This window comes from Diabrotica virgifera, chromosome 7, assembly GCF_917563875.1.
Source record: "Diabrotica virgifera virgifera chromosome 7, PGI_DIABVI_V3a".
Classification (NCBI taxonomy): domain Eukaryota; kingdom Metazoa; phylum Arthropoda; class Insecta; order Coleoptera; family Chrysomelidae; genus Diabrotica; species Diabrotica virgifera.
The window spans coordinates 181,555,096-181,580,584 of record NC_065449.1 but is presented as its reverse complement, the minus strand read 5'-3'; the positions used below and the strand labels follow the sequence as shown (position 1 = coordinate 181,580,584).

The 25,489-nt window shown below is 32.9% G+C and overlaps 1 protein-coding gene and 1 long non-coding RNA gene across 3 annotated transcripts in view; one reads left to right on the top strand and one right to left on the bottom strand.

The window, feature by feature from the left end:
* LOC126887797 (zinc finger protein OZF-like) overlaps positions 1 to 22,804 on the bottom strand; it is a 60,848-nt gene extending 38,044 nt beyond the window's left edge. For both annotated transcript variants that reach the window (XM_050655624.1, XM_050655625.1), the window contains exon 1: positions 22,628 to 22,804. In XM_050655624.1, the coding sequence (XP_050511581.1) occupies positions 22,628 to 22,754 (127 nt within the window). In that variant the 5' untranslated portion in view covers positions 22,755 to 22,804. The remainder of the gene's footprint in view (positions 1 to 22,627) is intronic.
* A 189-nt stretch (positions 22,805 to 22,993) lies between these two features.
* LOC126887805 (uncharacterized) lies at positions 22,994 to 23,888 on the top strand. Its single transcript, XR_007699210.1, has 2 exons — positions 22,994 to 23,388; positions 23,445 to 23,888. It is a non-coding gene; the product is annotated as an uncharacterized LOC126887805 (long non-coding RNA).
* Positions 23,889 to 25,489: the final 1,601 nt, after the last annotated feature.

Here is a 25,489-nt window from a genome sequence, read left to right as displayed (position 1 = left end):
GATGGCATAGACCCGGAAATGGTCAAGTACATGGGAGAAGAAGGGATAAACTGGTTGTTGAAAATATACAAAGAGGCATGGGAAAAGCAGCAAATCCCAAAAGACTGGCAAAGTAACCTTATAGTGCCAATATACAAAAAGGGAGAACACGTCAACTGCGAAAATTATAGAGCAATATGTTTATCATCGGTATGTTTTAAAATATACACGAAAATAGTAGAGAAGAGGCTAAGACAAGAGGTAGAAAAAGAACTGGGAGAAGAACAAGCAGCGTTTAGACCAGAAAGACAGACAAACGATAACATTTACATCATTAGAAATATAATAGAAAGAAGTATTGACTCGGGGGGAAAGCTCATTCTAGCATTCATAGATCTAAGGGCAGCATTCGACTCTATAGAAAGACAAATTATATGGAAATGCTTGCAGAACATGAAAGTACCAAGTACACTGATAAAAATAATTGAAAATATATACGGAGTAGTAAAAGGACGTGTACAGATAGCAGGAGAAAGATCTGAAGAATTCAATTGGGAAAGAGGTATCAAGCAAGGAGACAGTCTTAGTCCGCTACTATTCATAATAGTCATGAATGAATTGACTAGAAATACTGGAGAAAGAACGAACCAAATACAGACAACAATAGGATACCAAAGATTACAGCCAATAAAAATAGAAGCCCTATTGTATGCGGATGACATAGTCTTTATAGCAGATTCCGTGACAAAAATGCAAAAACTCATAAATATATGGACAGAAGAAATAGAGAAATTAAAAATGGAAATAAACATCGAGAAAAGTAAAATAATGGTCATCGGCGAAAAGGAAGAAAATGAAGTAATTATAAAATGCAAAAATACTCAACTGGAAATAGTTACAGCATATGATTATCTTGGAAGTATTATTACCAATGATGGGAAAATAGACCTCGAAATAACAAACAGAACTAAAAAATCAAATAAACTGTACTACGCACTAGCGCCAATTCTGAGGAAAAAAGAATTGTCCCACGAAACAAAAATTAAAATATATAATACGATTGTGATACCGACGATACTGTATACAAGCGAAAATTGGACTTTACAGAAAAAGCATAATAGTAGGATAAATGCAATTGAGATGAGACATTTACGTGCTATAGCCGGAAAGACCAAATGGGATAGAATAAGAAATGAGACAATAAGAGGGATAACTAAACAGGAACCAATAATGAATAAAATAATAAAGAGGCAATTAAACTGGTATGGACATCTGATGAGAATGAAACCTAGTAGACTAGCAAGGAAAATTCACGAAACAAGGAATATTACAAAAAAGAAAAAAGGCAGGCCGAAGAAAAAATGGATACAGCAAATAGTAGAAGCAGGAAAAATCAAACAGAAAACGCTAGAAGAAATGAATCTAATAGCACAGGACCGAAAAGAATGGAAGAGATGGGTGAATATGTAGCTAAATTAAACCCAAATCCGACACCTGAAAGGGTATAAGGAAGGGGAGAAAGAAAGAAAGAAATAATTTTTTTTGTTAAAACAAGGAGACATCAGAATTAAATCTTGATTTATTAAGTAAGAAATTGTTGCAACAAATTTAGATTTTAGTATTTTTTTTATATTATTTATACGGCATATTGGAAAAATAAATAATAGATTACATTTATATGATATTAAATGTGTTTAATTTCCCTGTCTTATCCTGGAAGGAGTAAGCAACTAGAGATACTAGAAGCCACGAATTAAAGGTATTGCATCAAATACAAAATTAGCCCTGAGAATAAAGTGTATTAGAAAATTTAATTTGAATTTGGTTTTGTTTACATAGGCAGCAATTAAATTAATTGAGTAATTAATTAAATTAAGAATTTGCTAATCAATCTAATAAAAGAGATAAAGTAGAGCATAACAACATGGCGTCCCAACTGGTTGTGCATTAGACAGTATTTCTGGTTGCAACTTTGAAAGGGAAGACAGAGGAAAAGCACGTGATTGAAAGTCTATTTATTGAGTGGTCAAAATTGATATATTTAAATTACGACATATAAATTTCCTTTAGGTACAATTTCTAATAATTTATTTTATTTATTTGATATTTGCATTTGATGATTTTTTGAAATATTTGACAATTATTACATTGGGTAAGAGAGAATTTTCGTGTCTGCAACAGATAGGGTGTTTTAAAGTTTCGTATTTGGCGGGGATAGTATTTCTTGAAAAGAAATGCCAGAGACAAGAAACAAAAGCAAAGAAAACAAAAAACAAGGAGAACATTTGGAAAAAGAAGAACATTCAGACCAAGAAGAACATTTAGAACAAGAAGACATATTAGACACAACTTTCATGGAAGCAGGAAAAAAAGAATTATCAGAATTAGAAAAAATAATACAACTCATGCAAATACAATCACAAAAAATGGATAAAATGGATAAAAATCAGGAAGAAACATCGAAGAAAATGGATGAAACAAAAAGAATCATGAAAGAAACACAACAAAAAATGAAAGAAAATCAGGAGGAAACAAAACAAGCAATAGAAGAAAACAACCAGAAAATGGAGGAACGCGTCGGAAAATATGAAAAGGAAATAAAAGGATGTTTGACAACAATGAAAAACGAGATAAAAGAACAAGAAATGAGAATTAAAGATCAAGAAATGAAAATTCAAAATAAAATGAAGGAGTTTGCCAGACAAATTGCCAGAAAAAGGAACTACAAATTTTGGAAAACAAGTTGGAAAACGCTATTCAAGAAGACAGAGAAGAAGTGGAAAAAGAATCAAAGAAATAGAAAAACAAGTCACCGAAAACAAGACTCAACAAAATGTCGGAGAAAGAAGAGAAATGGTTATACATAGCACAGATGACGTGAAAATACGGTTTGGCGGGGATGTAAGAAGATTACACCCAGTGCCCTTCATAAATAGCCTGAAAAAGAAAGTACAACACATCGGAAATTTTGAAACAGCTAAAGAAACAATCAGAAACCATCTTAAGTATGAGGCAGGTCTATGGTTTGACAGCAACGAGGAAGAATTTGACAGTTGGCAACAGTTTGAACAAAAATTTTTAAATTATTTCTGGGGAAAAGTCGAACAATTGGAAATCAACAAAGAATTACAAAATGGGAAATACAGTGATAGGATGGGTATCTCAGAAAGAACATACGCATTACAAATATACAATAATGCAAAACATTTACAATATAATTATTCGTCAGAACAATTAGTCGAACTGATTGCAAAACAATTTGAAGAAACGGTAGAAGACCATATCACGTTGCAAAATTACAAAGACATAGATAGTTTGTGCCAATTCCTACAAATAAGAGAATCGCGTCTAAGAGAAAGAAAGTCAAGAAGATCGCAAGAAGATTACAGACACCAACAAACACAGGATTACAGAGATAGAAGACAAAATTATACGAGGGACTATACAAGACGAGATTTTAATCCCAGGAGGGAAAACGAAAATAGAGACAACGGAAGAGGAAATTATGAACAAAGAAATAGGCAATGGAATGAGGACAGAAATCGAGAAAACCAGAATAGAAACACCACACGCACAAATCAAGAAATCAGAAATAATGGTAGGCAAAATGAACATGGATATCGAGAAAACCGAAACAGATCCAACAGACCAAGAGAAAATAGAAGAGAGGTAAATAATACCCAGACAGAAGAATATGACGAAGAGAGACACTACGACGAAAATATAAACAACGAGGAACAACCGGCGTCTTTTCACGAAGGCGCTCACTAGAAACAAAGAACCAAACAGGAATTTTTTATCACCCTAAGGAATTTATAAAACTGGCAGGAAACAATGATAAAAGAAATGGAATAAATTTAAAATGTGTGGATGGCTTTATCAACGAGAAACCAATTAAAATTATGATAGACACTGGCTCGGAAATAACACTGGTCAACAGAAAATTAATAGAAGAAGTTAATTTAACAAATTTAATTTACAAAATACCTAGGGTGAACCTAGTGGGCGCAAATAAAGGTACGATTGGGTAAGAGATTTTATGCACTACAATGTGTGATAATGCCAAATATGTCGCATGACATGATCGTCGGAGTTGACGAATTGACAGAAAAACATGTAGTAATTGATTTTAAAAATAACAAGATGTAACTCACAGAGGAAAATGAAGAAGAACAGGAAAGTTTGACAAATGACAAAGAACATGAGAAACAGAAAATGTACGAATCAGATAAAAGAAAATTGTTACAATATACAACGTTAAAAGTAGATGTTGCTCTATAGTTGTACATACTTTATGTATTTGACAGTATTGATAATAGAAGTGAAAAAATGTAATGACAAGAAAATTATAGAAAATATAATGTCAGTTATATATGTTATGTTCAAGTAAAATGTTTTCCTATTGTCCTGTAATTGAGTGAATTATAATCATTTAGTTAGCTCACCTAACTCATTTTCTAACGGGTTATGGGCCCAATTCACGTGAACTGTGAACAGGTGAGAAAATATGGCGACCAGCAATAACGATTATAAAATTCAAGTCGATAAACTTGAGGGTCCTGAAGACTGGGCAAAATGGAAATGGCACGTTTCAATGTTATTACGAGCGTATGCACTTGAAGACATTGTGAACGGTAACCGTAAGTGTCCCGAGGTTATTGAAAATTCAACTCCATTGGAAGTAGAGAAGCATCAACAATGGTTAAAAGACGATGCAAAAGCGGCAAGTTTGTTAGCAGGTACGCTAGGAAAAACTGTTGCCGAACTCGTGTTGACATATACTCACGCTAGTGAAATATGGGACAAATTACGTGCACGATTTGGACGTAGCAGTACGCAACGGTTAAACATGTTAATTGAAGTTTAGAGTCCAGCGTGATGAAAAAGAAGATATTAGTACACATGTTGCGAAGTTGCAGAAACTGTTTGTAGATTTGAATGATGCATTGCAGAAGCATGATGAAAATGTTTTATCCGAAAGAATGTTAAATGGTCGGATTTTATCAACTTTGGGTAAGGACTTTGATAATTTCAAAGATTTGTGGGACACGATACCATCAAAGAATCAAACTTTGAATTTATTGATTGAGAAGTTGTGTGCCATCGAATTACGTGACCAAAGTACCACAGAATCTTTTGCGTTTGTTGCACGCAAAAGCCCGACAGAAAAATACAAACAGAGCCAAAGTACAACTACTATGAAGTCAAAGAAAAATGTACATCGTGCAAAAGAAAAATTTTCTTGCCACAAATGCAAGAAATTAGGCCATTGGGCGAGAGAGTGTCCATTGAAAAAATCTGCTGAGAATTTAGGCGAGAATGAAAGTATTGATGCTGCTTTTTTGTCTGTTATTTTAAGTGCCTCATCTAACAATTGTGTTGAAGCTGGCAGTGGAGCCACAAATCATATCACTACAGATAAGCTATATTTCTCATCTTATACAGAGTTTGCTGAACCCGAAAAGATATCACTTGGTAAGAAGGGTGTATGTATGTTAGCCCAAGGACAAGGAACGGTGAAAATTCAAACGCGTCTGAATAATAAATGGAAAGATGCTGAATTGAAGAATGTTTTTTATGTTCCTGATTTAAGCGCTCATTTTTTTTCTGTGAAAGCTGCTGCACAAAGAGGTTTCGTTACAGTACTCGACGAAAAAGGTGTAAATCTACACGACCAACAGACCAAGAGAAAATAGAAGAGAGGTAAATAATACCCAGACAGAAGAATATGACGAAGAGACACTACGACGAAAATATAAACAACGAGGAACAACCGGCGTCTTTTCACGAAGGCGCTCACTAGAAACAAAGAACCAAACAGGAATTTTTTATCACCCTAAGGAATTTATAAAACTGGCAGGAAACAATGATAAAAGAAATGGAATAAATTTAAAATGTGTGGATGGCTTTATCAACGAGAAACCAATTAAAATTATGATAGACACTGGCTCGGAAATAACACTGGTCAACAGAAAATTAATAGAAGTTAATTTAACAAATTTAATTTACAAAATACCTAGGGTGAACCTAGTGGGCGCAAATAAAGGTACGATTGGGTAAGAGATTTTATGCACTACAATGTGTGATAATGCCAAATATGTCGCATGACATGATCGTCGGAGTTGACGAATTGACAGAAAAACATGTAGTAATTGATTTTAAAAATAACAAGATGTAACTCACAGAGGAAAATGAAGAAGAACAGGAAAGTTTGACAAATGACAAAGAACATGAGAAACAGAAAATGTACGAATCAGATAAAAGAAAATTGTTACAATATACAACGTTAAAACGTGTAAATCTACACGATAAAAATACTTTTGAATCTGTAATGACTGGGTACTTCAGTAATGGCCTGTATGCACTTGATATACGTGTTATGAAATCGACCAATTCCATTCAAGCACACTTAGTAGAGTCAACAGATATGTTACAAGTGTATCATGAAATATTTGGTCATCAGCATAAGCAACACGTAAAGAAAGTCTTGAAGAAAATGAATATAGACATTGATGGGTGCAAAGAAAGCTTTTGCGATGGATGTGCAATTGGAAAAATGCATAGATTGCCATTTAAGACTAGGATCAATCGGCCACAAGTCACTGGTGAGTAGATCCATGCAGATGTGAATGGACCCATATATATATATATATATATATATATATATATATATATATATATATATATATATATATATATATATATATATATAATGATGTTGGATAATCGAGTACAAATATAAAAATAAATAATCAAAATCATTGGTTAATACTCGTAAAGTGAATGTGAATTTAGTTGGAAATATATAAAATGATGAAAGGGTCATCATTCCATACATTTCTGTGCAACTATATACACCGGTGTTTCGGCAATATATACAACTATATATATATATATATATATATATATATATATATATATATATATATATTGATGTGATCTTGATTATTGATATGAGATAATATTCTTATATATCATTTAATTTAATCAATGTATTAATAATAATCTAATTAATTTACCAGATCACATATCAATATGTTTTCAATCTCAGGGCGAATTATAAAATTAATTACTTACTCTCGTGGCTTCTAAGTATTTCTCAATGGTTCCTAATCGGGATAGGGAAGAAAAGAGTAAAATAATACACATATATGGGTTACAATTATAATCAAAATATTGTTTATTTTATTTAAATGGCAATCACTGCTTAATATTTGCTAGATCTTATTTTTCTTAAACATAACATTTACAAATGGGAATCTTATTTCCTTTTGGTTTCCAATTGAAAGTTTTTATTAACATTTAACTATTAGGATTTATTAGCAACAATTCTATTTAAGTTTGATGAAGCTTTTCTGATATTATTTATTATGTTCTTCAATTTATAATGTGGTATTTAATACGAAAAACCCATACATTCATGTCCAAACAAATGAGACTGACCTTTTTCTGGTGAACTGAGAATGTCTTCACACAAGACCCGTTTCCTGCTATCCTTGGCTGCGATCAAAACCTCGTCCTGGCTTTCAGTAATGTTCTCCTTTGAAAACTAGCTCGTATAGCTAGCGTACGAGTGGTCGTTAAACCAGTACCTGTGGATCTTTTGATCACTGAGTGTGTTTCAAAGATCTACATCTTTTGTTTTTTCATAAACATTATCTTACTTACTCTAAAGTAATTAGGGAATTAAAACTTGAGACTGTCATTTTCAGGTTGGGCGTAGATTTACGCTCCTGTTATGTCTATGTCTCGTATGTTGTTTTTTGATGGAATGTGTCTAAAGATATTCAACCTCTCATCTTTACCGATGAGCCCACGGAGGTTGAAGAGGGCGAAACACATTTCTAAGAACTGGTGTTTGGATTTTTGATTCTATTCGAAAAATTTTTCCCAGCCAGAAATAGTGGATGTGTGAGTTATTCGTAAGGGGATTTTTCCACATTCTCTATTTCATTTGTTTGATTTCGTACGAGTGGTCGTTAAACCAGTACCTGTGGATCTTTTGATCACTGAGTGTGTTGCAAAGATCTACATCTTTTGTTTTTTCATAAACATTATCTTACTTACTCTAAAGTAATTAGGGAATTAAAACTTGAGACTGTCATTTTCAGGTTGGGCGTAGATTTACGCTCCTGTTATGTCTATGTCTCGTATGTTGTTTTTTGATGGAATGTGTCTAAAGATATTCAACCTCTCATCTTTACCGATGAGCCCACGGAGGTTGAAGAGGGCGAAACACATTTCTAAGAACTGGTGTTTGGATTTTTGATTCTATTCGAAAAATTTTTCCCAGCCAGAAATAGTGGATGTGTGAGTTATTCGTAAGGGGATTTTTCCACATTCTCTATTTCATTTGTTTGATTTCGTACGAGTGGTCGTTAAACCAGTACCTGTGGATCTTTTGATCACTGAGTGTGTTTCAAAGATCTACATCTTTTGTTTTTTCATAAACATTATCTTACTTACTCTAAAGTAATTAGGGAATTAAAACTTGAGACTGTCATTTTCAGGTTGGGCGTAGATTTACGCTCCTGTTATGTCTATGTCTCGTATGTTGTTTTTTGATGGAATGTGTCTAAAGATATTCAACCTCTCATCTTTACCGATGAGCCCACGGAGGTTGAAGAGGGCGAAACACATTTCTAAGAACTGGTGTTTGGATTTTTGATTCTATTCGAAAAATTTTTCCCAGCCAGAAATAGTGGATGTGTGAGTTATTCGTAAGGGGATTTTTCCACATTCTCTATTTCATTTGTTTGATTTCGTACGAGTGGTCGTTAAACCAGTACCTGTGGATCTTTTGATCACTGAGTGTGTTTCAAAGATCTACATCTTTTGTTTTTTCATAAACATTATCTTACTTACTCTAAAGTAATTAGGGAATTAAAACTTGAGACTGTCATTTTCAGGTTGGGCGTAGATTTACGCTCCTGTTATGTCTATGTCTCGTATGTTGTTTTTTGATGGAATGTGTCTAAAGATATTCAACCTCTCATCTTTACCGATGAGCCCACGGAGGTTGAAGAGGGCGAAACACATTTCTAAGAACTGGTGTTTGGATTTTTGATTCTATTCGAAAAATTTTTCCCAGCCAGAAATAGTGGATGTGTGAGTTATTCGTAAGGGGATTTTTCCACATTCTCTATTTCATTTGTTTGATTTCGTACGAGTGGTCGTTAAACCAGTACCTGTGGATCTTTTGATCACTGAGTGTGTTTCAAAGATCTACATCTTTTGTTTTTTCATAAACATTATCTTACTTACTCTAAAGTAATTAGGGAATTAAAACTTGAGACTGTCATTTTCAGGTTGGGCGTAGATTTACGCTCCTGTTATGTCTATGTCTCGTATGTTGTTTTTTGATGGAATGTGTCTAAAGATATTCAACCTCTCATCTTTACCGATGAGCCCACGGAGGTTGAAGAGGGCGAAACACATTTCTAAGAACTGGTGTTTGGATTTTTGATTCTATTCGAAAAATTTTTCCCAGCCAGAAATAGTGGATGTGTGAGTTATTCGTAAGGGGATTTTTCCACATTCTCTATTTCATTTGTTTGATTTCGTACGAGTGGTCGTTAAACCAGTACCTGTGGATCTTTTGATCACTGAGTGTGTTTCAAAGATCTACATCTTTTGTTTTTTCATAAACATTATCTTACTTACTCTAAAGTAATTAGGGAATTAAAACTTGAGACTGTCATTTTCAGGTTGGGCGTAGATTTACGCTCCTGTTATGTCTATGTCTCGTATGTTGTTTTTTGATGGAATGTGTCTAAAGATATTCAACCTCTCATCTTTACCGATGAGCCCACGGAGGTTGAAGAGGGCGAAACACATTTCTAAGAACTGGTGTTTGGATTTTTGATTCTATTCGAAAAATTTTTCCCAGCCAGAAATAGTGGATGTGTGAGTTATTCGTAAGGGGATTTTTCCACATTCTCTATTTCATTTGTTTGATTTCGTACGAGTGGTCGTTAAACCAGTACCTGTGGATCTTTTGATCACTGAGTGTGTTTCAAAGATCTACATCTTTTGTTTTTTCATAAACATTATCTTACTTACTCTAAAGTAATTAGGGAATTAAAACTTGAGACTGTCATTTTCAGGTTGGGCGTAGATTTACGCTCCTGTTATGTCTATGTCTCGTATGTTGTTTTTTGATGGAATGTGTCTAAAGATATTCAACCTCTCATCTTTACCGATGAGCCCACGGAGGTTGAAGAGGGCGAAACACATTTCTAAGAACTGGTGTTTGGATTTTTGATTCTATTCGAAAAATTTTTCCCAGCCAGAAATAGTGGATGTGTGAGTTATTCGTAAGGGGATTTTTCCACATTCTCTATTTCATTTGTTTGATTTCGTACGAGTGGTCGTTAAACCAGTACCTGTGGATCTTTTGATCACTGAGTGTGTTTCAAAGATCTACATCTTTTGTTTTTTCATAAACATTATCTTACTTACTCTAAAGTAATTAGGGAATTAAAACTTGAGACTGTCATTTTCAGGTTGGGCGTAGATTTACGCTCCTGTTATGTCTATGTCTCGTATGTTGTTTTTTGATGGAATGTGTCTAAAGATATTCAACCTCTCATCTTTACCGATGAGCCCACGGAGGTTGAAGAGGGCGAAACACATTTCTAAGAACTGGTGTTTGGATTTTTGATTCTATTCGAAAAATTTTTCCCAGCCAGAAATAGTGGATGTGTGAGTTATTCGTAAGGGGATTTTTCCACATTCTCTATTTCATTTGTTTGATTTCGTACGAGTGGTCGTTAAACCAGTACCTGTGGATCTTTTGATCACTGAGTGTGTTTCAAAGATCTACATCTTTTGTTTTTTCATAAACATTATCTTACTTACTCTAAAGTAATTAGGGAATTAAAACTTGAGACTGTCATTTTCAGGTTGGGCGTAGATTTACGCTCCTGTTATGTCTATGTCTCGTATGTTGTTTTTTGATGGAATGTGTCTAAAGATATTCAACCTCTCATCTTTACCGATGAGCCCACGGAGGTTGAAGAGGGCGAAACACATTTCTAAGAACTGGTGTTTGGATTTTTGATTCTATTCGAAAAATTTTTCCCAGCCAGAAATAGTGGATGTGTGAGTTATTCGTAAGGGGATTTTTCCACATTCTCTATTTCATTTGTTTGATTTCGTACGAGTGGTCGTTAAACCAGTACCTGTGGATCTTTTGATCACTGAGTGTGTTTCAAAGATCTACATCTTTTGTTTTTTCATAAACATTATCTTACTTACTCTAAAGTAATTAGGGAATTAAAACTTGAGACTGTCATTTTCAGGTTGGGCGTAGATTTACGCTCCTGTTATGTCTATGTCTCGTATGTTGTTTTTTGATGGAATGTGTCTAAAGATATTCAACCTCTCATCTTTACCGATGAGCCCACGGAGGTTGAAGAGGGCGAAACACATTTCTAAGAACTGGTGTTTGGATTTTTGATTCTATTCGAAAAATTTTTCCCAGCCAGAAATAGTGGATGTGTGAGTTATTCGTAAGGGGATTTTTCCACATTCTCTATTTCATTTGTTTGGGTTCAACTATATATATATATATATATATATATATATATATATATATATTGATGTGATCTTGATTATTGATATGAGATAATATTCTTATATATCATTTAATTTAATCAATGTATTAATAATAATCTAATTAATTTACCAGATCACATATCAATATGTTTTCAATCTCAGGGCGAATTATAAAATTAATTACTTACTCTCGTGGCTTCTAAGTATTTCTCAATGGTTCCTAATCGGGATAGGGAAGAAAAGAGTAAAATAATACACATATATGGGTTACAATTATAATCAAAATATTGTTTATTTTATTTAAATGGCAATCACTGCTTAATATTTGCTAGATCTTATTTTTCTTAAACATAACATTTACAAATGGGAATCTTATTTCCTTTTGGTTTCCAATTGAAAGTTTTTATTAACATTTAACTATTAGGATTTATTAGCAACAATTCTATTTAAGTTTGATGAAGCTTTTCTGATATTATTTATTATGTTCTTCAATTTATAATGTGGTATTTAATACGAAAAACCCATACATTCATGTCCAAACAAATGAGACTGACCTTTTTCTGGTGAACTGAGAATGTCTTCACACAAGACCCGTTTCCTGCTATCCTTGGCTGCGATCAAAACCTCGTCCTGGCTTTCAGTAATGTTCTCCTTTGAAAACTAGCTCGTATAGCTCTCGTACCTGCTTCTGTCGTCATGCTGTATTCTACCTTTTTCGAAACTGCAATCAGCTACCGGGACACTCTTGGCTCAAGGAGGTTCTTTTACTCTCAACCTGGCCTACCTCTCGTTCCACGATAGATACTCCACACTCACGGAACTACACCGGCTTTCTCACTCTCCGTACACTACCGTCTACCACTGGACTTCACTTCTCGACAGCTCAAAACATTCTGATCTCTATTTTGTCATTAATTCCCCTACTTTCTAAATATCCCTTCCAGATTCACAAATCAACCTTCCACCACCAACTCTCATTCGCAGTATTCCTCAAAACCAATTTTTAATCTTTCTAAATATGCTTAATGGATTTCAAAAGAAAAATAGTTAATTCCCATTCTAAAATTACTTTCTACTATTTACAAAATTTAATGATCTATTGTCTACTTCAACTGAGTCTTATTTAGCATAAGCTAATGATCGAACCTTCCGCGAACAACGATAATGACCTATTATCGATTTCACTTGAGTTTTATTTAGCATAGGCTAATGATCGAACCTTCCGCGAACAACGATAATGGTACGCGCCATTCACTTTGTTTGTTCTAAGCGCATTGTCCCGAGTTTCGTTTAATCACTTCTTAAAATTAAATATAACAATTTGTTGTATACAGGTTGTTCTAAATTTATATGCCCGTGGTTGAGAAAATTGAAAATATTTTATATTAAATTGAATTCTGTTTATAATTATCAAATTTAATTTTCATATCAAATAGAAATATAACAATATATATATATATATATATATATATATATATATATATATATATATATATATATATATATATATAATCACTGGGAAGAGCACGTTAGTACGTATGTTTTAAAGATGAATTTAGTAAGTTTCGGAAAGTTTTCTTTATGAAACACAAAAGTGAGGTATGTATACCTGGTTCCAAAAAAAAACTGATACGACTCTTGACGCGTATTTTGTAGAAAATTGAGCAGTGTATTTTGAAGGATAAATACTTAATATTTACATACTGTCAATGTCACTGCCAAATCTTAAAATTTGTCAGATAGCTTATTCTGTTCCACGGTTATTAGACTTTATTATTAATCTTTATTATTAATACTTTCTCCGCAACTGAGGGTATCTTATCAACTGTATTGTTTTTAAACAATAGATGATAAAATAAAAATATTGACAGTTCAAAAATGTGAACATTATTGCATTGTGTGTGGCCTAAGTTTGGGCTGAAAACTGAAATGTATTACATTTTTACAAAATTTTGGAATATGTTTAATTACGTAGACCAATTTTAACAGTTGTTTTCAATACAGATTTCAATCATCTACAAAAATAGTTTCTAATGTCTTTTGATGTCAAATAATTAGGGAAGCTGGAATTCAACAGTTAAGAATTTTACATTGAGTTGCAAAATTGTGACGCATGTCAAAATTCTCAATGTATTTTAATTGTATTCATTTTTTTTTCGAATCCTGAGAAAACTAATAAATATTTTTGAAAAATTTAAACTCAGAATGAAAGACTACATTATTACCGAGGGCTGAAAGTCCCTGAAAACTGCTATAATATTTATTTTAATAAGTTACAGGGCTGAAAATAAAAAAAAAGTGTGATATTTAATTTCATTCAATAGAAACTGCTTGTTTATTCTAATGGGCTTTCCGCCCTCGGTAATAATGTAATCTTTCATCCTGCGTTTAAATTTTTTTTAAAATACTTATTAGTTTTTTCATGAATCAGTTGTTTGTTGTTTGTTTATTTTATTAATTGTCTGTCATAATCAATATAATGTCAGATCAATCAAATACACTGCTCAACATGATCAAATCTTAAGAAACCGGCTTAAATGAAGCAAACACAAATGGCCATGTAGTAAAGCAACTGAGATGTGATGGAGGGAGAGAGTTTGACAATAGAAAGGTATCTGAACTTCTTGCGAGTAGAGGTATAGAGCATTGTATCACTCCACCCTATACATCTCAGCAGAATGGTGTTGCTGAAAGGGAAAACCGTACCTTTGTAGAGTGTGCTCGTTCCATGTTAAACCCATGCAAGTTGTCCAAAGAATTGTGGGCAGAAGCATGTAATACTGCAGTGTATCTTCTCAATCGCACAGGAAAATCATCAATTGAGAATAAAAGTCCCTATGAATTGTGGTATGGCAAGCCAGTTGGGAGTTTGAAACATTTAAGAATATTTGGCACTGAATGTTATGTCCACGTAAACAAGAATTTTCGTAGTAAATTTGATATGATAAGGCGATACATGGTTATTTGGTTGGTTACATGAATGTAACATTCAATGTCAGTCATATTCAAGTAAAATGTTTTCCTATTGTCCTGTAATTGAGTGAATTATAATCGTTGTTGGTCATTTAGTCAGTTCACCTAACTCAATTTTTAACAGGTTATGGGCCCGGATTATAAAGAATTATATTAGATTATATTAGAAACCTGGGATTCCTCAAAAGAAGAGATGAGCCCAGAAGAAGAAAAAATTAGACTAACAAAAGAAAATGAAAACTGGGATTACTCAAAAGAATAGATGAGCTCAGAAGAAGAAGTGAGATTAATAGACGAAAAGAATACATTTGAAACAGTGGTATTTGAAGAAGAGGGATGTGACAACAAGAATACAGAATATACGATAAACATGTGTAGAGAACTTGAGGAAAAAGAAAGAGAAATTACCTGCGGGGAAGGAAAAGAAAAGGAGATGCGGTTGGTTTTAAGAGACTATGAAAATTTAATAAATGAAGAAAATAGAGTGGCAAGAAAGTATGAACATTCAATCGAGGTGAAAAACTTGGAAAACTTTCAATCGAAAAAATATCCGATTCCATATAAGTATCGACGACAGGTGAAAAAAGAGATTAATAAAATGTTGGAAGATCAAATCATCGAGAGATGTGACTCACCTTATATCAATCCAATCGTGATAGTAAAGAAAATCAGTGGAGAATTGAGGCTATGTTTTGAGGCATGTTGATTCGGAAAAGATCAAAGGAATTTATAATATTCACGATGTGTAAAAATATCATGAGTAAAGGTAGGAAGGACATATAGTAAATAGTTAAGGTAGGAAATAGGAAATAAAATAGGAAAATGAAATAGGTATATTGGAAAATTGTTTTGCCTCGAGAAAATCGGTTGCAGATGCAAAGAATTTTATCGAATTCAAAAGACGGGGATTTGTTGTAGAATTGTTTTTTTTTAATTCAGAAAATAAATTTATATCAGAGACCACGAGATCATAGATTTTCTTTACCCTGTATATGACCAAAAATTGTATAGAGTCTAATTTAATTAGTAAACAGTGGTTCGGGGAAGGTGAAATCGTTAATGTGGTTTTCGTTAATAGGTTTTTTGAAAGGATTTACAGACAATGGTCGGAAATATTGGAAAGTGCGTCAATAGGATTTTTGTAAATAATTCGTAGAAGGTATTAAACGATAAACAAATTTTATTGAATTTAGAATGTAGGGTTTTTTGTTTACTTCTTTGAATACTTAAACGATAGTAATTTGATGTCTCTTAGAATTTTAACAAATTGGAAAGTTGGATACAAATTAAGTTGGTTTCTTAGGAAAGGAAAGTAAGGATGAGCAGTCCAGTTTTTGAAAAGTGAGAAGTCAGTGTAAAGTGGTGAAATCGGCCTTTTGCGAGCAGAATCAAGTTGAAACAAAATCGTTGACCGGTTGAGAAGTGAATTTTCCTGTGTCCGAGGAAGATTCCTTTGTTCTGTCTAGAACGAGTAGCTGATTGGTATCTATTTGCACAAGATATCGATTAAGGAGAAAACTGAGTAGAGAATTCGAGGAGTCCTGGTTTTGTTTGTTTTTGAATCAGTTTGGACGAGAGGGACCTTTTCGCAACATCCAAAGAGTACGTGTGGGAGAATCAAGGACGAGGCAATCTGGGAAAAGAAGGAGTGAAGAAACAAAAAGGTTAGTCAAATCAATTGTCGAAACGGAGAGAGCTTGTTTATATCCACACCATATATGCTTAATTTTTTTGTATTGAACAGTTCTATAACTCAGTTAGTCATTCAAACTTATTAGTAATCAATTCAAAAGGAGAAAAGTAAATTTTATTAAATTTAGTAAGAATAAATGATAATTTATTTAAATAATTTTTTTTCGTATGGTTCTCAGTTGAACTAAAAATTTTATTATTCAAAAGAAAAAATTGCACAAAAGGTATAAACAAACGCAGTCAGCTGATGACTATCGGGAGTTTTCTAGGTTGAGACAACTATGCAAAAATCTGACGCAGGAATGCTATGCTCAATATGCGCATTGTACTGAAACAGCTATTAGCTTTAACATAAATTTGGTCATCTGTTAACAATAAAAGGAAAAGCAGTTCTTTTCCAAATACACTTAAATATTTGGATAAGACTAGTTGTTCTGGGGAGGAAATATCGAACATGTTTACTGATTATTTTTCGACAGTGTACTCACATGATAATGTTAATATTTCCACTCATGAAATATCCACGTCCAATAACCTTGATATTAAAATTGATATATTTAGTAAACTCTCTTCTTTGGATGTTAACAAAGGGCCTGGACCAGATGGGCTACCTACCTTATTCTTAAAAAAATGCTGCTTTATTCTTTCAAGACCGCTGTACCACATTTTCAAGCTCTCCCTCCAAAATGGAATCTTCCCCGACTACTGGAAAGACAGCTTTCTAAAGCCCATCTTTAAATCCGGTGACACAACCTGTGTAATCAGTATAATCAGTGCAATTCCCAATGCATTTGAAAGTCTGGTATGTGACATTCTAACCCCTCTATTTGAACCTCTACTAGTCCAACAACAGTTTGGGTTTAGACTACGAAAATCTACAGAATTAAATCTTCTTAGTCAGGTGGACTTCTTGCTGGACACCTTGGAGAAGGGGTATCAAGTGGATACGATATACACTGACTTCTCCAAGGCGTTCGACAGGGTGGCACACAATATTTTGTTGCATAAGTTAAAACCGATTGGGATTGATGAGCCTTTATTGTCATGGTTCCAAAGCTACTTATCTGATCGTAGACTGATTGCTAAAATTGGCACTTTTCTTTCTAAAATTATCCAAGTTCATTCAGGAGTGCCTCAAGGCTCTCACCTTGGGCCACTCTTGTTTAATATTTTCATAAACGACATAAATGAATGCTTCGCAATCAGTTTATTTTTGCTCTTTGCTGATGATCTAAAATTAAGCTGTGTGAATAAATCCCCAGAGGATTGTGAAAAACTACAGTACGATTTAAATAACTTGCTAGAGTGGTGTAAAAGAAATGGCATGGAACTTAATCCAACTAAATGTAAAACTATGACTTTTCCCGTTCCAGAAATGCTACTGTTTTTGACTACAATATTGATCACTACACTCTCGAAAGAACTTCCCTTTTTAAAGACTTGGGGGTCACCAGTGATGTGGGAGGGAGGGGATATGACATGTGGTGAGGTAGATGGGATCACTTCGGCCATGTTGTACGTCTCATTGACACTATTGACAGTTCTTGTTGTTTGGTTTATTTGTGAATTTAAAAAATATATTTTATAAATTATTTTGAACTTATTTTTGTTGTGTTTTTGCAGTGATTTTATAGTGACAATAGTATGCCATCGTGTGCGTTCCCGTTGTGTAACTATAACGCTCGAATGAATAAAGAAAACTCAACCAAAATCTCCTTACATTGGTTAGTATGAAAGCATAAACAGTGGACAGGGCGGTATTACTTCCATTTTAGCGATAATGCATGTAAAAATAACTTTAATAATAAATTTTAATTGTAAATACACAGTTATGGTTTACTAAATATGATACGTAGAATAAATAATATAATGAAAACAATAAAATAAATACTTAGTTTAACAATAAAGCACGAATAATTAATTTTTTTTTAAACAATTATGTATGGCTCAATTAGTCAGTAATATTTTTGAAGAATGGTGTATATACGCATGTTTTATTAAATATGATAAAAATAATAAGCAAAATAAATCAGTTTAAAACAATATAAAATTTGAAATATAGGTATAAAAATTAGTAGTGACTCTAGAGTTTCATTTATTTTTTTTTGTTTTTTAACGTATGTAAATTTAAGCTACTATAATGATGTCACAAAAATTTCTTGTTTGTTCCATCAGAAATGATTTTAATTTCTTTTTAAATAGAAGAACATTCTTAATATTTTTGATATCACTGGGGATATGATTATATATTTTTGGGGCTAGAAATAGAAAACTTCTTTGACAGAAGGACTTTGTCATTTTCGGAACCATATAGAGGTGTTTGCCTCTTGTATCATGCTCATGTGATGGTAAATTGTTGTCTGTTTTCATGGTGTGATATTTTAAAGACACACAAAGAAAGTATAACTGTTTCAAGTCAAATATATTACTATCCTTATATAATCTATCTGTAGAGTAGGTGTATGGTTTAGACATAATTTTCAGAAATCTTCTTTGTATGATTTCCAGTGGGAGAATGTGTGTTTTCAGGGCGCTTCCCCAAGCCAGTATACTATAACGGAGATGACTTTCTACTAGTCTGTAATGTAGTGTGCGAAGACATATATTAGGTATGTGTTTTTTAAGATGTTTAAACTTATACAGGATAAGCTGTAGCTTTTTAATGATATATTTAATGTGAAAGTCCCATTTTAGATGTGTATCTATAAAAACTCCTAGATATTTAACATTTGCTACGGGTTTAATATAAAATTTTTGTTTATTATGTGATATTTGAAGGAGTTTTAAAAGATCAGTGGTCAAGTTAGAGTTAAATATTGGTAGATAAACAGTTTTCTTAAAACGAATTGTTAGTATTTTGTAGTCAAACTATTATTTTATTAGTTGTAGATCACATTCTGCTATTGTTTTTAATTCATACCAATTCTCAGCATCATAAATAATAGCAGTATCATCGGCAAACCCAATTATATGCCCTGTACTCTGTAATGAAAATAATCCATTTATATATAGATTAAACAGGACAGGACCTAATAATGTTCACTGTGGCACTCCATATGTTATATCTCTTTGTCCGCTTATTACTTCGGACACCCTTACTACCTGTTGTCTCTCAGAGAGGTAACTTCTAAATAATTGTAAACAGTTGTCTCTTACACCAATTTTCTCTAAGGTTTGTAAGAGGTTATTGTGGCTAACAGTGTCAAAAGCTTTGGCCAAATCAAGAAATATGCATAAGCAAACCTTATTGTTGTTAATAAGTGCTTCATATGCTTTTTGTGTTAAATTCAAAATGGCATCTTGGGTGGAAATATTTTGCTTAAAACCAAATTGGTGAGGGGAAATTAAATTATATTTTTTGATATATGCTCTAAGCCTATTTTTCAATAATAATTCAAATATTTTAGAAATATGCGGAATAAGAGATATAGGTCGATAGTTTGTAGCAAGAGTTTTGTCTTCATTTTTGTATATTGGTATGACTACTGTTGTTTTGAAGGCTTTAGGCCATATTCCTTTTTCTATACATATATTGATAATATGAACCAATGGCTCGAGTATGTATGGTGAAATTGTTTTCAAACATTCTGCATTAATGGCATCAATACCAGTTGCCTTTTTACACTTCAGTTCATTTATTATTGTTTCTATTTCAAATGTATTTGTAGGTAATAAAATCATCGAGTTTGTTAAGACAGTATTTTCATATACTTGGCGGGGATTAGTACTAATTTTTTCAGCCAAACTTTTGCCCATCTCTGAAAATGTCTTATTAAATTCATTTGCAATATCAGAGGGCTCAGTCATGAGTCAACATATCTCCCATTTGGTTATTAAGACTCTCAATAGGTACTTTTCATTTTTTTGGTCCACTTAAATCTTGCACTACACTCCATAATTCTTTATTGTTTTTGAACTTTTTAGGATCTTATTTTTATAAAAATTCCGTTTTGTTTTGTTGATAAGTGAATGCAGTTTATTTCTATATGTTTTATATTTTTGTAATAAATCGTGATCATTTGGATGAAGCCTTGAAATAACTTGAAAGATTTAACAACTAACTCCATACTGTATGTGTGAGCATGCGCGTGGCATAATAAAAATTCCCTCTCAATCGCACCTAAAGAAAACTCTTTGAAGTCGGAAGTAGAAAACTGGTTCTTAAATTCAAGACTAGTTTTGAACCTTGAAAAGGCTAAAGCCGTATTGTACACCTGACAATATTTAACTAAATGAACATCTGATACCCTTCTCTGAGTATGTCAAATGCTTAGGGGTTTGGATTGATCAAAACTTATATTTCACATGTTCTTTATTTTAGTTTAATAAATTTTATTATTATGTTATTATTATTAAAAGTGTACTTGAAAAGTACTAAAAATTAAATTAATTTTATTTCAAATAACTGTTATTAATCTAACTCGATGCGTATTCCCAAATAAAATCGTAAATACATCTTGAATTAATTTGAATCCGGACCTGCCCGTCGCCATATTGTACGGCTCACCAAGTGGTCCCATTAAGTAAATACAGGCAGGATTGCTCGGGTCCTATCCACTCCCTCCCACATCACTGGGGGTCACCCTTGATACAAACTTACAGCTTTCTCATCATCTGGAGAATGTTGTTAATAAGGCGTTCCAGATGCTTGGTTTTATTAGAAGATGCACCCAGGACTTCACAAATATTACAGCTTTAAAAACCCTCTACTGTGCCTTGGTCCGTCCCCATCTTGAGTATGCCTCCTGTGTATGGTCTCCTTTTTATGGAGTGCATACTAATGCTCTTCAGTTAGTTGAACATAAATTTTTAAAGCAGATTGCCTATAGACTCAATATCTTGGACAACTACAATGATGCAGATATTCTTAATATCCTTGATATGGCACCGGTCACTGCTCGTCATAAGAGAAGGGATCTCATCACTTTCCACAACATGCTACATGAAAAAACTGGAACTCCAGAGCTTCTTCAAAAAATTAATATTCATGTCCCACTAAGAACAACCAGATAGTTTCCATTACCCAATCCACCGTACTACAGTTGAGTCCGTGAGTCTTTACCTGTGCGTCATTAATACCTGGTGAGATAAAACACATACTTTTTATTTAGCATCATTCTCTTGCACGCATGAAATTAATGACAAACCAGCTGCCGCCTGTTATTTAAGTAAAAACACATGTTATTTTTATGAACGATTAAGACTCAGTGTATTAAAACGAGATAGGTACAAAGAAAGACGATTGTGGATGTCTTCACATATTTTAAGTACAATTTCTGACGTTTTGGTTTGTTTACTTTTGTGGCTGTCAGTTTGTTGAATTTTTGAAGTTTTTTATAGTATACGAACAGTTGTTTTCACAACTAATTTTATGATAAATTTTGACGACGTACAAAGCTAACCTCATTGTTGGCACAGTTGAATGCTTGTGTTGAAGGTTCCGCCAAAGTGAATAAAATAGCAAAAAGAAAATATGTTATTGAATTTTTTTATAAATTGTTTATTTATTAATTAATCAATGATAATAAAATAATTTATTAAGCTACTTCAAATGTAGCTGTAATGATGCACCAAAATTTTAAAGCAAAACTTAAATTTGACATTATATTTATTTGAATAACGGCAAATTTTATAACCTGTGATCGGAATAATATCCATTTGCCGTTGCATTCAGTAAATTTCCGACTTATTTCGTATGCTTTAAATGATGACGCACGGGTAAAGACTCACGGACTCAACTGGTCTAAACAACTTCCTCACTAGAACTGCCAGACTAGCAAACCAGCACCTTAACATTGACCTTTTTCAAACTTATAGCAAGTTCCTGAGTCAGGTTTTAGTAAACATTAACTAAGACTTATTGTGCTGTAAAAATAATAATATTAATAAACTCAAAAGTGACTTGTCTGCTTATGTCCGCCGACCACACTAATTAATGTCCTTAGGTATGATTATTTGTGTAATTTGTATTGGTAACATATTTTATTTATATTGATAATATGTATTTTTTGTTCTCTATATTGTATGTAATTTATATTTTAATCTATTGTTTTTTTTTCTGTAAATGGTTGTAACCCTATATATATAAAACAAAATTGAACCACCAAGTTTTTGCTACATGTTGCATAGTCGTTCACAAAATGAACCACTTAAATCTATTTTATCAAGTTTCAAGTTACACCTACGCAAAAGGTTTGTATTAATTATTCCCTCTGTCCCTATTCCCTATTAAGTATAACCATTAATTGGTAAAATTAGCAGGGTTTAGTTGTTAGCCAAACGCAAATGGTTATCAGTTGTTTCTTGAAAAGCGAGGTAATTTTAAACATGCAATTGAATGTTTCGGTGCCGCAAGGGTCTAGAAAATCTCGTATCTACCGCGTACCGCAAAGAGCTAATGGTTACATTTTACTACTTGGCTTACCAAAGTTAGCTTCTGATTCATTTTTGAAGTGTTCCAGATCTATTATAGATGTGGACAGCTGACTCTCTATATTATCTTTTTGGTTATATTCAATTGGCTCATCTTTAATTTCAACTTTGAATTCCATAGCTGACTATTTACAACTACAACTACAACATCCAACAATCACCTAAGCCTAACAATAGGGCTTTTCATCGATTGTCATTTGTTTCGAGCTTCTGTCATATGTTGTATAATCTGTGTATATGAACATTATACACGGATTATACGAAATATGACAGAAGCTCGAAACAAATGACTGTGAATGAAAAGCCCTATAGGTATAAACATGAATGGAATGAATGAATGAACATCACCATAACCATGGTCGCGTTCACCAGAATAATCCGAGTGCAATCCGATTAATTTGCGCTGAAACGCTGACAGTTTTTTTACTAGTGAACGACTGACGTTTGACATTCGATTGAGAGTGTTCTGTGTTCCATTTGTTTATGTTTTTATTCTTTGTTTATATAATTTATAACCTAAACCTAGACAGTTTTGTTTTTATTTTAAATAAAACTGAAACTGTCTAAACTAAAATGGATAATATTCTTGAAGAACTTTTGTTTGGGGACGAAATTAGCAAATGCCGTTATACATTTAGCAGATGTACCTACCTCAAATTATTCCAGAAGGATGAGATGAAATTAAATATATATAAACCATAATTCAATATCCAATTTAGAGAACATTTTCGTATGTCCAGAACTACTTTCCAGGTAAAATTGTATAACAAATTAATAACATCATGTATATTATATTGTTATATTTCCAGGAACTATTTAATTGTATTGGTCATATCCACCAATTTGAAAACAGAATAATTCTATTGGAAAAAATTAATGTTTATGATGTGGATGCTAAGTAAACCAGATAATTTGTTGCTGGGGATACGTTTGGTTTGCCAAAGAGCTCTGGACATAAGATTTTCACCCAAATAATATAGAATTACAAAAAATTGGAAATAACTAATCTTGAATATCAATGTGTATATTGAGTTTAATTTTATTGTAAATATTCTATAATATAATTTTATTGTAAATATTATATTAACACATTTGTGGACACATTTTCATATGCAGACAGTAATTTCCCTTTGTAAGTACATGCATATATAGTCGTATCTGCGAATGGGTTAATTGTAAATCGTAATCAATAAAAATTTTTTGTGAATCAATAAAAAACTGGTTTGTTTGAAAATAAATGTAGTACAAATGTGGTTATAATATTTATTTTCATGCTTAGATAAAAACTAAATGTATTGTAACACAACCTTTCATATATCTTCCTGCTCCATTGTTAAGCAGAATTTGTTAACAAGAATTGTCCCTCCATTCTTTTTTTAATAAGAGGAATTTCTTCCTTAGCGTTCCTAGTATTTGGTTGTGGCTCTAAAATTGCATTTGTTTCACTGAGAGCGTCTAAAAGGTCTCTCAATCCTTATTTCGTTTGACATAGCCATACTCGTAGAAATAATTCTATCTGTATTGATGGTATTATCAGAGAACAAAGAACACATGGTGGTCTTCAGAGTGCTCCCAACTAACAGTACCTTATGCTGCTGCGTTTTCTTTTACTGTTTTAACCCTTATCCGGGCAAGTGGGGCTCAATAGGCCCGAAACGCCATGTCTTTTATATGGAAGTAAAATGTCTTGCCCGGATAAGTATTAAAGTGAGCTTTCTCGTTTCAGAATTTTTTATCGAATACAGCTTCAAGATAACGTAACCATGCAAAATAATTATTTTTTCCCTTTATAGGATGCCAGCAACAACTTTGTAATGTAAGATTGCTTGGAAATGTGCTTCTGTATGAGCATCATAAAGGGATGTCTACTGCATTCCCAGTTTATCTCAAGAGTTAGTTGGTTGTGATCAAAGAATCTTATTAAAAAATAGATTATATCTCCCTCTAGTTCTTTTTTCATAGTACTTATATTAAATTTGGAGTATGCCTAATTCCATGAAATGACAACAAATAATATGATTGTAAATAGTTTTGAAAAAGCTGTTTAAACTGTATAATTAAATTTTTTTTAAAACGTCTACTTTTAAAAATTTCGTACCTAGGCCTGGATCCCGCATACCAAAAAAAAGTTGATTAATAGCAAGCTCAAATTTGTTAATAGCTTAACAGTGTCTAGTTGGACACACTTTGATGTATAGAAACACTGGAACAGGGGAAGCCTTAATTGTGGAACGTGCCATCCTGACAAGTTTATGATTGTGAAAACTAGCAGGTTGTTTTTAAGTTTATTCAATAGCAAACTTTGTATATTATAATATATGAAAAAATTTTTGTCCGAAAAATATGTTGGGCAGTTGGCTGAAAGACTTTGGTCGATGGCCTTTTAGTACATTGTATCAATAAAGTATGTCTCTCTCTCTATGTTGGGCATTTTAATAATTCCGACACGTAGAACATGTCAGAGGATAGGAATTATATTGGTGATAAATAGCAGTCTGATTTTGCATGCTAATGAAAGAGTAGCAAATCAATTGGAAGTTCTGTCCGACACAATACATGAGACGTTTTTGTAGTCTGGCGTTCGAAACCTGTAACCTGTTCAACAATTAAAACTTCCCGTTCCAGTGTTTGTTTTAAATTAAAACATCAAAGTTTGTCCGACTAGACACCGTTAAGCTAATAATAAATTTTCAGCTTGCTATTAATAAACTTTCTTTTGGTATGCAGGATCCAGGCCTATTAACTATTTAACTCGAGCAGATTCCATTTTACCAGCGAATATATATCTCATTCAAAATTCGGCATATCTAGATACTTAACTTAATGAAATCTTACCAGAATAATAAACGTTTAC